Consider the following 14,301-nt stretch of genomic DNA (forward strand, 5'->3'; position numbering starts at 1 on the left):
GTGGTTTAGTAGGTTACTAGTGATGCTACAGTGGTTTAGTAGGTTACTAGTGATGTTACAGTGGTGCAGTAGGTGACTAGTAATGTTACAATGGTGTAGTAGGTGAAGAGTGGTGTTATAGCGGGGTAGAAGGTTACTAGTGGTGCTACAGTGGTGTAGTAGGTTACTAGTGGTGTTACAGTTGTTTAGTAGGTTACTAGTGATGTTACAGTGGTTTAGTAGGTTACTAGTGATGTTACAGTGGTGCAGTAGGTGACGAGTGGTGTTATAGCAGGGTAGAAGTTTACTAGTGGTGCTACAGTGGTGTAATAGGTGACTAGTGGTCTTAGTGTTGTAGTAGGTTACTATTGGTGTTGTAGATTACTAATGTTGTTACAGTGGTGTAGTAGGTTACTAGTGATGTTACAGTGGTGCAGTAGGTGACTAGTAATGTTACAATGGTGTAGTAGGTTACTAGTGGTGTTATAGTGGGGTAGAAGGTTATTAGTGGTGCTACAGTGGTGTAGTAAGTAACTACTGATTTTACAGTGGTGTAGTAGGTTACTATTGGTGTAGTAGAATACTAGTGTTGTTACAGTGGTGTAGTAGGTGACTAGTGGTGTTAGAGTGGTGTAGTAGGTGACTAGTGGTCTTAGCGTTGTAGTCGGTTACTATTGGTGTTGTAGATTACTAGTTTGTTACAGTGGTGTAGTAGGTTACTATTGGTGTAGTAGATTACTAGTGGTGTTACAGTGGTGTTTTAGGTTACTAGTGGTGTTATACTGGTGTAGTAGGTTACTTGTGGTGTTGCAGTGGTGTAGTAGGTTACTATTGGTGTAGTAGGTTACTAGTGGCGTTTTAGGTTACTAGTGGTGCTATGGTGGTGTAGTAGGTTACTTGTGGTGTTGCAGTGGTGTTGTAGGTTACTAGTGTTGTTACAGTGGTGTAGTAGGTGACTACGGGTATAGCAGGTTACTAGTGTTGTTACAGTGGTGTAGTAGGTTACTATTGGTGTTACAGTGGTGTAGTAGGTTACTAGTGGTGTTACAGTGGTGTTTTAGGTTACTAGTGGTGTTATAGTGGTGTAGTAGAGTACGTGTGGTGTTGCAGTGGTGTTTTAGGTTACTAGTGGTGTTATAGTGGTGTAGTAGGTTACTCGTGGTGTTACCGTGGTGTAGTAGGTTACTAGTGGTGTTACAGTGGTGTAGTAGGTGACTTCGGGTATAGCAGGTTACTAGTGTTGTTACAGTGGTGTAGTAAGTTACTAGTGTTGTTACAGTGGTGTAGTAGGTTACTATTGGTGTTGCAGTGGTGTAGTAGGTTACTAGTGGTGTTAAAGTGTTGCAGTAGGTTACTAGTGTTGTTACAGTGGTGTAGTAGGTTACTAGTGTTGTTACAGTGGTGTAGTAGGTTACTATTGGTGTTACCGTGGTGTAGTAGGTTACTAGTGATGTTACAGTGGTGTAGTAGGTTACTACTGGTGTTACAGTGGTCTTGCAGATTACTAGTGATGTTACAGTGAGTGGTGTAATGGCGACTATTTGCATTGCCCCCCCCAACCCCTCTTTTACGCTGCTGCTACTCTCTGTTTATCATATATGCAAAGTCACTTTAACTATACATTCATGTACATGCATTGTGTCCCACCACCCACCCCTCTTTTACGCTACTGATACTCTCTGTTCATCTTTTTACTGTTGTTTTTATTTCTTTACTTACCTGTTCACCTAATACCTTTTTGCACTCTTGGTTAGACCCTGTAAGTAAGCATTTCACTGTAAGGTCTACACCTGTTGTATTCGGCGCACGTGACGAATAAACTTTGATGTGATTTGAATAAGTGACTAGTGATGTAACAGTGGTGTAGTAGGTTCCAAGTGATTTTACAGTGATGTAGTAGGTTACTAGTGGTGTTACAGTGGTGTAATAGGTGACTAGTGATGTTACAGCAGTGTAGTACTTAACTAGTGGATTTACAGTGTTGTAGTAGGTGACTAGTGGTGTTACAGTGGTGTAGTAGGTTACTAGTGGATTTACAGTGGTGCAGTAGGTGACTAGTGGTGTTACAGTGGTGTAGTAGGTTACTAGTGGATTTACAGTGGTGCAGTAGGTGAATAGTGGTGTTACAGTGGTGTAGTAGGTGACTTGTGGTGTTACAGTGGTGTAGTAGGTGACTAGTGGTGTTACAGTGGTGTAGTAGGTTACTAGTGGATTTACAGTGGTGTAGTAGGTGAATAGTGGTGTTACAGTGGTGTAGTAGGTGACTAGTGGTGTTACAGTGGTGTAGTAGGTTACTAGTGGATTTACAGTGGTGCAGTAGGTGACTAGTGGTGTTACAGTGGTGTAGTAGGTTACTAGTGGATTTACAGTGGTGCAGTGGGTGAATAGTGGTGTTACAGTGGTGTAGTAGGTGACGAGTGGTGTTATAGCGGGTTAGAAGGTTACTAGTGGTGTGGCTGCTCTCACCATTCTCATCCAGGGAGAAGTCATCCTGGGCGTAGCGGAACTTCTCTGGGCCACAGGCAATGAAGACATCATCATCACCAAAGAAATCCTGAAGACAGGTGACCTGGTGGAGCAGAGAAATACGTGACCATGTGAGAATGCAGCTCTGCGACAATGCATACATACAATTCAGTGGGATCTTAACATGACATATCAGATATAAAATACATTAATCTTTGACTCTGACCAGTCTGATATCTCAGCACTACCACCTCCTTGACTCTGCACTTTTCTCCAGGTCACATCATGTCACTAACAGCATTACAGTAATAGCAACACACAGATAGAGCAAAGAATTTCAGCAGCCAGTGTTGTGCCCCACAAAGAGGGTCTTATACTGCATTAACATTCTCAAGTTCGCTAAACTGCTTTTAAAATGCTGACTGTGTGTTAATTAAAAAAGATAATACACGTGCATTCAACCACGACAAAACGTTGCCCATGATTGTGCGAGGTTTGAGATTAGTGAATAGCTGTGGGGCTAGCTCGTAGAATTATCTAAAATCCTGGGTTTAATACCGCTTAAATTAGAGATGGTTGTTGACGATAAAAATCTGTGGCTAGTAAAGGACTAAGACACGGGAGATAATACGACTGCAACATCCTACTTTACATTATTAGGATGAACAGACATTTTTAGTATAAGGAGACAAAGGTGAACTTATCTAAGATTTCATCTAATTGAGTCAGACCTCCTTCAGCCTTTGATGGAGTCCAACAGCAGACAAAAACTCTCCTACAATCGGTTGTATTCAGCCAACGAAAGAAAGCTGGTTGTATTGAGTACTCTTGGCACGTTAGCATGGCTACTAGAGCCAAACATGTCCCAATCACACACGGTCCAACGTTACTGAGTCTTTAATAATGACTAATAATTGTGTATCACAGAGCTCAGTTTCACCCAGTCCTCTAAGGGGTCTGATCCCCTTCACTGCAGCTGTTCACGTCAGAAGCTACTTACTGGACAGATGTCTCGGGCCACACCCCCCTTTCACTGATGACCCTCCAATAGAAAAGCCCTGTTACTGGAACTAGCATGTTTATTAGGCCATCCCCCGCCTCACATTCAAAACACAGTCTTCCTCTCTGGTCTCCCAGGTTGACAGGCGTCAAGGGGGCCAGGCCACGCCCCCGAGGTTCAGAACCTGGAGGGTAATACCCAGGATACATCACATCACAACCTTCTTTGTGACACTCTTCTAAAGTATGAGCTGATGCTAATTCTGGAGCACCCCGCCCCAGCAGCTGCCTTGATGCTTGTCGCTACTGGAGGAGTGTCTGGTCTGTATGGCGTCTGCCAGCTGTACCTCCTCCATGTCCCACGGGTCCAGGCCATAGACAGGGGGCAGGAGTGGCACATATCCCTAGGGTCAAACCCTAGTGATGAAATTACTATATATAATCCCATTCTTATTGCTTTTCCATTGTAGACCACTAATTAACTCACCCAGTCTTTCAGTGTATCATTAAACAGTCAATATTGTGGGCGTAAAATGTTTGTTTTTATAATTTTTTATTATCTTCAATCCTACAATTGCCGTGTGGAATTTAGCAGGAATGTAGCTATAATGGGGACATTTTAAGGATGCCTCTCGGGCTGTCAATCATGTGTCAGATGGGAAGCGTGATGGGGTATGCCAGCCCTCCACCCAGCCCCCACCACATCTCTAGGTGGTGCTAATGGAGAGGGGATGTAAATGAGGTCTTTGGTGGTCTCTGGGGGGTCTGTGTGTCAATCCCTCTGATGACAACAGCCCATCAAGGCTGGCTGGGCACCCCAGCTACACTGCTAATGAGGGGGGCCGAGGGGGCTAAGCAGGACACAGGGCCCTATGAGGGAGGCCAAACTTGACTATGGTTCATAACAGTCTCTCTCTGTCCATCCCCCACACCCAACCCCCATGCTTTTGTTTAGGGTCAGGATGAGGTAGAGGTCATTAGAGTGATGACAATACAACAGACTGAAGAAAGGAGCGATACTGTAGAACTGCTTAGAAGACTGAGAAACATTTAGTGAAAATATAATGGTCTGTAGAAACTCAGCTTTTCATATACCACTTTATGCAGTGATGGTCAACATTAGTACAATTCAATGTATTTATCTATATAGTCCATTACTTTAGAATGACAGGTCCATATATGAAATCAGATCATCAATACAATTAGTGATCCTGGACATGATAAGATCCTGGACATAATAAGATTATGGACCTTATAAGATCCTGGACATGATAAGATCCTGGACACGATAAGATCATGGACACGATAAGATCATGGACACGATAAGATCCTGGACACGATAGGATCCTGGACACGATAAGATCATGGACACGATAAGATCATGGACACGATAAGATCCGGGACACGATAAGATCCTGGACACTGTTATTTTGTGAAGGAATCCATTTCTGAGAAAAACATTGGAACTCATAGCCAGCGGGAAGCCTCTTGGAAAACCAGCTGTGGTGTGTGGATGTGGGATGAATAGAAAACATATTAAGCGTATTACTGGGTTGCTGCAGTAATGGAAATACAATACTCTAAACCACAGAAAGGCCCAGATAGTCAGCCTTTTCTTTCCAGAGATCAGGTCATACGGCACTACTATTACCACCAGGGAAGTAAGTCTGTCTCACTATTGAAAAGCACTACTTCACCACCTAATACAACTGAATGTTTATGTCTGTGCTCAGACATGAGTGCAGCCACTGCTGTAAAGTGCTATTGACAGCCCGCTCAGCACACCAGTGTGCTTTACACTAGAGGAGCTGTCATGTCATCCAGTGTGACAGCCACTCTGTGTGTGGATTTGTGCTGACAAATGCATAGAACTAATTGACTGCAGAGCTCCTGATTATGAAGATGCCTGTCTGATCTGACAGCATTGCTACTGTGACACACATGGCCTAGGAAGGTTCAGGAGGGACAGGGACAGTAGTAGAGGGAGAGAAACATTAGAAGAGGGAAAGGGACAGGCACCAGGAGTGAAGGAGGACCTGGGGACAAAGTCAGGGTCCTTGCTATCAGGGATCCTTGGGAGGTCCCTACCCCTTTGAAGTTGAATGGTTAAATGGTTAAGGTAAGGGTTAAGGTTAGGGTTAGGTTAGGGTTATGGTTAGGGTAAAGGTAGGCGTTAAGGTTAGGGTTTAAAGTTAGGGTTAGGTTTTAGGCTAGGGATGTCTCAAGGGTGCCAGATAGCACTAACCCAAAGCAGGTCGGACTTCCCATTGGGCAAAACGGTCATTATGACGTCACTACAACTAGTTTTGCCCACTTGCTTGACCTGACCTCCATCCTGTTTTGCTAAAGATGTCTTACAGAGAGAGAAAGAGCGAGAGAGCGATAGAAAGAGATAGATGGTGTTGATGGGAGTCGAAGCAGATCAGGTCCGAGACAGCAGAGAGAATGACAAGATGCCTGTATACCAGGTTAATCCTGATTGGTTTGGCTTCCACCAGCTCATATAAGGACCTGTGTCACGCTAGCCAAGGTAAGGTGGGGCCACTGACCCTTTTCTGTCAACTCCTGTCACCCCTCAGCCCTGCAGATACCACAGCTTACACTGACCAGCCAACCAATCACAACCGTCAGCCAGGCAAGACACCACAGCTTACACCGACCAGCCAACCAATCACAACCGTCAGCCAGGCAAGACACCACAGCTTACACCGACCAGCCAGCCAATACATCTCACTAATTATGAGGAGGACAGGGGCCAATCAGAGACACGGTGTACACTTACTTAACACTAAGATCAAATATCTATTTGGAGATACTATATGGGTCATTTCAGCCATACTTTTGTTTTTTCTTGACTCTTATTAAAGTACTTATCCAGAGAGATTGCAGTTGTGACCTTTTTCAAGTCAATACATCCCAACTGCTGTTTATGTACTTACGGTGTAGTATAAATGCATTGATACTAAATCACATCTAAATATACCCTGACATCCAGCTAAATCTGTTCATAAACCCTCCTATTCCAAGGATAATAGTGGGTCTGAGAGAGATGATTCTCCAGATATCACATCTCTACATCTATATTAATGGCTTTGCTTAGGGCTTTCTCCTTGCAGGGCAAGGGTCGCATTGCCACGCAGTGAGAGTGAACGGTTCAGGAGCACAGTAGCACTGTAGGATGTTGCTGACAGGGCAGCAGACAGTGGTGATGTGATGTGATCTGAGTGGATGGGAGAGAGAGAGAGCGCCCCACAAAAATGGACCAGGGAGGAGGGGGTGACCTTCAAACGTGGATGAGCCTGTCAGACTCGCCACCAGCACAGTAGACACACACACACAGAGCTGGAGCCAGAGACTGTCTAGAGCTAGGTCACCAACAAACATTATCAGACACCATCTAAAAAAAAGAAGACAGAGACTGTAGCCTGAACAGAGGAACACACAAAAGCAGTCCTCAGCGGCAGTACTGACATATCACCACACCACTCAGACAGGGGGGGATCGAAGCTAAAGATGAAAGGAAGTTTAAAACTGATGATGTGAGATGACAGGTTGATGGCAATGCATTATGTCTGAGTTCATGCAATTGCAGACAAGCCTTACTTACTCTTCTATTGGCCCAAGTCCCTTCTTCCTACTCTATCATTGGTCTGTGCAGTTGGATTAGTAGCGAACACTGTAACTTAAGACCTCCATTTCAGAGGGATGGGTGAATTAGCACTTAATGGGTTAATCCTGTAGCCTACCGTAAACCGGGGTGTTTGGAAATAGCCACGGGATGGTTTTAAAACACTGTCAACACCGTTGAAAATATTTCTTTGACATTTTTCAATAAACTGTCATATTTGTAGCTACTTTTTAAGGAAATACCTGCAGTCAGCGTGTGCAATATGTTAGGAGATAAAGCAGATCGCTTTCTTCATTTCACCTGTCACATTACTTTCCATTATGATGCTTACCATAGTTCCCCAGAACTACAAACACGTGTTTGTTTGTAAATAGCACAATGGGAGAAAGCAGGAGTAGGCGAGTCCAACTTTGTATTGAATGTTTAGTTGTTTTTGTTTGTTGCTTCAATAGAGTGATCAGGGACGTGCCACTATAGTTTTCCTTCACAGAAAATACACTACCGTTCAAAAGTTTGGGGTCACTTAGAAATGTCCTTGTTTTTGAAAGAAAAACACATTTTGTGTCCATTAAAATAACATCAAATTGATCCGAATTGATCATGAGCTTACAATAAAACAGCAAAGTAGTTTTTTTTGCGTAACATTATGCATGACCACCATATTTCTAATGTTTATCATAGAAAGAATGTAGCCAGCTACATTTGCTAATGTGAATTCTCATCCGAATGCAGAAGTGCAACTGAAGAACAACATTTGTCTGACGCCGAGCAGAAATTACAATAAGAAGCATTTTAGATCTGCGTTTACAAAATGCAGCAAATATATTTCTTATGCTTTTTTTCTTTCCTGGGTAAAAAAAAACGATAAATGCTGCGTTAAGTTTAACTTGCTAGTTATCTAAATAAGTGGCTGAATGGTTAAGGGCTCGTAAGTAAGCATTTCACGGTAACAACAACACCTGTTGTATTCGGCGCATGTGACAAATAAAATTTGATTTTTGATTTGATTTGAATTAATAAGGTGACGGGGCGTCATACTGTGTTAGCTTTCTGCTGTGTTTGAGAAGTCAAAGCCCTTTGGATGAGTTATCTATACAGCTGCCACTGCTATCTTTAGATTTCTTCTCTGAACAGAGCAGGCAGGCCTGTTGCCCTAGCAACTCCAGACTCCACACAGACACAGCGTGTACACATGGTGCTCCAGAGCGGAATACTGATGTTTCTTCACACATGCATGCATCAAGACTTTGTTCAATTGCACAATGCCTCTTGTTCACATTCGCTTGTAAATGTCCAAACTCAAAACAAATGACATTCGGTAGCTCCAATATGTATAACTTCATGAGCTGGATTGCCTGTCTTTGAAATTCGTATATTTTGATTTGCGCTCGTTAGGATATTTAGCTAGCAGCCTCCATGAAAATTCCATGAAAACACCCAATGGTCTTCCTTGCATTTTTTGGCACCCCCTAGTGTATTAAGCAGGTAATAGCGTAAATCCCAGGATGAGAGAAGGACGGTATGACCATATGAAAGTCTGGATACTGCTCCTAACATTGAACACAGTGGAGGAGTTATACAGCAGCTCAGTGTGTGTGTGTGTGTGTGTGTGTGTGTGTGTGTGTGTGTGTGTGTGTGTGTGTGTGTGTGTGTGTGTGTGTGTGTGTGTGTGTGTGTGTGTGTGTGTGTGGTTTTACTATCCTTGTGCGGAGCAGAAGTCCTCACAAGGATAGTAAAATGGGGAAATGACGGCAGTCCCCACAAGGAAAAATACAATTTTAGGCTTAGGGGTTAGGCTTTGGGTTAGGGTTGCAATTAGGGTTACGGTAAGAATTAAGGTTAGGGTTAGGGGTTAGGCTTTGGGTTAGGGTTGCAATTAGGGTTACGGTAAGAATTAAGGTTAGGGTTAGGGGTTAGGATTAGGGTTAGGAGTTAGGGTTAGGTTTAGTGTTAGGGGTTTTGGATTAAGCGTAGGGTTAGGGAAAATAGGATTTTGAATGGGAATACATTTGTTGGTCCCCACAAGGATAGTAAAACAAACATGTGTGTATGTATGTGTGTGTGTGTGTGTTTTTTTCTCTCTGAGTGATGAAGCACTGCACCAATACTGCCTGTGCCTGCATCCCCCCTCTCCTCTACGCATGGGGGAGTACTGGAGAGGTTCACTGGGGGGAGGGGGGGGGGGAGACGGCCATATACCTTTCTGACAGACAGACCCAATCTACAAACTGGAACATTACCATAATTACATTTACACGTCATCTAGAAACACATTGGAGCTTTAAGACCACTTGCACTCATAAAACATTGAGCAGGAAACACAAAATCAATGAGCAGGGTAACCATGGAGACAGACACACAGGCTCCACACGGTGCAGGGAGCCTGAGACTACAGTTTCCCAGTCCTTGTATGTGTAGGTCTGTCCATCCCATTTAATCTCCGGTCTGGAGGTTTGGACAGAGATTCTCACTCCCTACTACTAAAGTATGTCCACTACAGCAGTCAAGGTGACTTCAGTATGCAGACCAGTCAAATGACTTCAGTATGCAGACCAGTCAAGGTTACACCATAGGACATTTACTACTGGAGGGCTTCCCAGAATTCAGCAGGTCATCTCTTGGGCACAGACTTCACATTGCAGCAACGCATCTTCTTCAGTCTTAAGAGACAACTGGCCACTTGGTGAAATATCACTTCAGAATATCCCTTAAGAGGATTCACTGGAGTCAAATGTTGTTTCAATATGTCTTAACAGGCACTCAACCCTCTGCCCCATTGGTCCAGGGAGACAGAATGCAGTGGCAGACAGCAGCAGACAGTACAGGAGATGATGTCATCCCAATCTGCCTGCTCCCTCCCGACCTGCCTGGCTAAAATGGCTGTACCAGCGTAATCCCATTAGAGCTAATCCCAGCTCGATGCGTCTCTCCTGGGTACAGCTCCCTGCTCCGTACCCCTCCACCCCCTCTCTTTCAACTGCCATGCCTCTGTGAGGGGTAGGGTGGGGTGAGGGCACACAGGGAGTCTAGGATGCCTCCACTAATTGAGATGTAGAGGTACAGCGACATCCGAGCACGCTGATTGGCTGCGTGAATGACTTGTGGGCCCTGAAAATGTGTGTAATCCAAACATCAGCTCTCATTATCGTAGAGAGAAAATAGTGTTTTTGGCTAATCCTATCCAAGCGTGTCCTGGGACAGTTCCCATAGTGAGTGAGGGGTGATCGAGGCCATACACAGCACAGCACACACATGCTTGCCAGCCTTGTTACAGGTCCATTGTTTCACTGTATAAACCGGTCTATGGAGATCAGTAGCGGTGCATGGGTAAAGTCCCTGGGTTAGCCAGAATAAAAAGCCATATTACAACCTATGTGTTGTGATAATTGTGTTGTCTGCTCTATAGCCTGTTAGTTCAAACTGTATGCCTGGCGACCGTGATATATAGGCCTAAGGTGGAGACCATAAGAAGACACAGTGGCAGAATAGATTCAACCACACCTTTGTTTCATCACAAAACCGGAGAGCAACCTCTGTCCGATTAAGTCCACAAAGCATATTGCATGTAACAAACAGCATTGTCAAGCTAGTTAATGTTCCCGACATTTTCGGACCACTAAACAACTACTGATTTAGAACCACAGTTACCGCAAGTCGCAAAGAAAACAGGAGCTGCCTCCACTATACCAGCACCATTTCAACTTCAACATCATCAAATCATGTGCAACGTTAGCTAGTTAACATTAGCCTTCTACATGTAGCTACATACTGAACATGCATCCTCTCAGTCCATGGGCACAACAATGCATGAATTAATGGTTGGATCAGAATCACTGTTATAATAATTGGCCAGTACGGAGAATTAAGTAAAAACCACAGGTCCAAATCCCTATCTTCATCCATGGCTAATTTAGGAAAGGTCCAATTTTAGCCAGCCAGCAAGAGGACAACAACACAACAAGATGCAACTATTCAAGTTGTTTCAGTCTATGACGTATGCTCTCAATGCGATTTGATGGGAGTCACGCTTCCCTTGACACTTTGTTTTGGTGTGCCAGGACCATTCACATTTGAGCTCACTCAGTATAGCTCAACTCTGATTGGCTATTATTTTATATTTTTTTTAAATCAAGGGAGGCCAAATGCTCACTGGCTTCCCTTGCATTCAATGCTATGGGAGGCAACAATGTTATACTCTTCAGGACCAGACAGCATCAGATAAATGAGCTACACATACAGAGACAGAGGGGCGCTGTTTCGCTCACTCAGATGCTTTCTCCGGTGAGATACATTCAGCCTCTTGTGAATTGAAGGAAAATTGGCATTCCTTGGCATCCATGAATACATACCACTGCTGGAGGCACACCCAGGGGTGTTCATAGAATAGCTCTAGTCCTTTCTATCACAGATCAGGTGATAGTGTTTCAGTTTGGGGTGTTAGGCTCAAAACACTACTGTATACACTTAGTGTATCAAACATGAAGAGCACCTTCCTAATATTGAGCTGCACCCCCTTTTGCCCTCAGAACAGCCTCAATTCGTTGGGGCATGGACTCTACAAGGTGTTGAAAGCGTTCCGCAGGGATGCTGGCCCATGTTGACTCCAATGCTTCCCAGAGTTGAGTCAAGTTGGCTGGATGTCCTTTGTGTGGTGGACAATTCTTGATACACACAGGAAACTGTTGAGTGTGAAAAACCCAGAAGCATTGCAGTTCTTGACACACTCAAACCGGTGTGCCTGGCACCTACTACCGTACCCAGTTAAAATGCACTTAAATCTTTTGTCTTGCCCATTCACCCTCTGGCACACATACACATGTCTCAATTGTCTCAAAGCTTAAACATCCTTTAACCCGTCTCCTCCCCTTCATCTACACTGATTGAGGTGGATTTAACAAGTGGCATCAATAAGGGATCATCACTTTCACCTGGATTCACCTGGTCAGTCCATATCATGGAATGAGCAGGTGTTCCTATTGATTTGTATGTTTCTCTATATACACTCTATATACACTCTATATACACTCTATTATACACTCTATATACACTCTATATACACTCTCTATAACCTAAAAGGCTTCGTTGGCTGTCCCCATAGGAGAACCCTTTGAAGAACCATTATTGGTTCCAGGTAAAAACCCTTTTGGGTTCAATGTAGAACCCTTTCCTCTTGGAACCGAAAAGGGTTCTCCTATGGGGACAGCTGACGGACCCTTTCGGGAACCCTTTTATCTACGAGTGGAGAGCGCTGCAGCAGCTTCTACACACACATCTGAAAGGTGAACGCATAGGACTGCATCTTCCCCCGTTGCTACGGCGACAGAGGATGTATGCTCGTATTTACAGTGAACGGTTTGGTAGATATGTGGCCCATACGAATAAGGTCTAAATATTCCAGCGACACGTCTCACTATAACCTATTATACGGCATACAGCTAGGCTCCTATTGTAATGCTATGAGAAGACATCCATATGTGTAGCACATGAGCACAAATCTACAAAATTCATCCATGCACTGCATGCTATACAGCACTTCTGCTTCAGGAAATGAATAGCAGTTATAATGGCACTAGAATCAGTTTTTGTCCTGTTCTGGCCCCTGGCTGTTTCCCCTGGGAGTCTGCTAGATCAACATAGACATATTCCTCCACCACACTGACCTGTCGTTCAGAGAGAACCATGTGATTCAGCCATCATACATAAACCTGCCCCCAACCTTGCCCCCCCCCCTGCAATCACAAAGACTGGAAGGATCTCCCAATCAAATGATGTAACTGAGCAAGCAAACATTTTTATCTCAATTAATATGAATGAAACAATTCAGGGTTTTGTTGTTCTCTGACTGCAGGCGAGGCACACTGCATTTTGCAGACTGTATTTTGGTTACTGAATCTACATTATGAAGCCAGACAAAGAGGAAAAGAACAAAGCAATGGGATAGGTTCTAGGGTCTCTAATTCTTGATGATCAACGTCCCTGTATTTCCTAAACAGAAACCAGTGACCAACAGAAAGTCCTGGCCAAGGACAGAGACAGCAAGGCTTCCACTAGGTGCCAACGTTGGTCTGAGACAATACGAATAACCTCTTCAAAGGAAGAGAATCGGCAACAATGAGTCTGTTGACTGTAGCCTTTATGCAGTGTGACTGACTGGGGTCTTGAAAGCAGACTAGTTACAGCAGAGGCTGAGCAGAGACTGAGGCTGAGCAGAGACTGAGGCTGAGCAGAGGGTGAGGCTGAGCAGAGGCTGAGCAGAAGGTGAGGCTGAGCAGAGGCTGAGGCTGAGCAGAGGCTGAGCAGAGGGTGAGGCTGAGCAGAAGGTGAGGCTGAGCAGAGGCAGAGGCTGAGCAGAGGCTGAGCAGAGGGTGAGGCTGAGCAGAGGCTGCCCAGAGAGACAGAGCCCGTGCTGCTGCAGCTCCTTCTTCTAATCCCCTCCCTGTTAAACGCTGCGAGCCGGAGAATGATTAGTCCTGTACTCGGCCTCTCAGGGGTGCCAAGGAGAAGCTGACATATGCTAAACGGATGCTTATCAGCTGCCACTCACAGGGTGTTTGAGCTGTGATTTCCATAAATCAGGAGGAAGTTGAGGAAGTGAGAGAGCTCACACTCTCCTGCTCTCATCTGCAACTCTCTCCCAGTACTGGAAAGGGATGCAGTGTTTGGAGGGGTAGGATGGGCTGGGATGGGGGTGGGGATGCTTTCCTCTAGGAATCTACCTCACAGCAATGTGGTCCCATGTGGCCTGCTGTGTCTAGCCGCTCTTTATAGAGTTGATCAAACAAACGTAAACTCAGTGTGTCCTTGAGGAATAAATTGGCCCATATTTATTGTGTGCGTTTTTGGAACACAAGGGGATGCTGAGAATCTGGAAAACACACACTAGAGGCAACATTCAAATGTGACTGAATCTGACAAAAGCGTGAACGCACGATCATCTTCACACGTCTTGGGACAGACGCGACAAAAGACAAGGCGACTGTAAACAAACCATCTTTTCTGAGAGTCGTCGTCTATGTCTAGGCCTTACCTGCAGCTGGATTGTGAAATGTCACAGTCCCTCAGAGCCATGGCTGTAGTTAAGAAAGGGCATTCCAGCTTGAGGGATATTCATATTGGAGAAGATGAGCATCATGTCTGAAAAGGTCAGGCCACCTTGTCATCTAGAGTCACCTAGCAACAGTATCCAGACAAGTGGTGGGGTGACACAAGACTCACTCTCGAGATGTTCC

The 14,301-nt window shown here is 44.5% G+C and overlaps 1 protein-coding gene across 2 annotated transcripts in view; it reads right to left on the bottom strand.

Annotated features, from left to right (window-relative positions):
* LOC109872702 (neuronal migration protein doublecortin) overlaps positions 1-14,301 on the bottom strand; it is a 75,343-nt gene that overhangs the window by 21,123 nt on the left and 39,919 nt on the right. For both annotated transcript variants that reach the window (XM_031808080.1, XM_031808079.1), the window contains exon 4: positions 2,446-2,548. In XM_031808080.1, the coding sequence (XP_031663940.1) occupies positions 2,446-2,548 (103 nt within the window). The remainder of the gene's footprint in view (positions 1-2,445; positions 2,549-14,301) is intronic.

This window comes from Oncorhynchus kisutch, linkage group LG28 (assembly GCF_002021735.2).
Source record: "Oncorhynchus kisutch isolate 150728-3 linkage group LG28, Okis_V2, whole genome shotgun sequence".
Classification (NCBI taxonomy): Eukaryota; Metazoa; Chordata; class Actinopteri; order Salmoniformes; family Salmonidae; genus Oncorhynchus; species Oncorhynchus kisutch.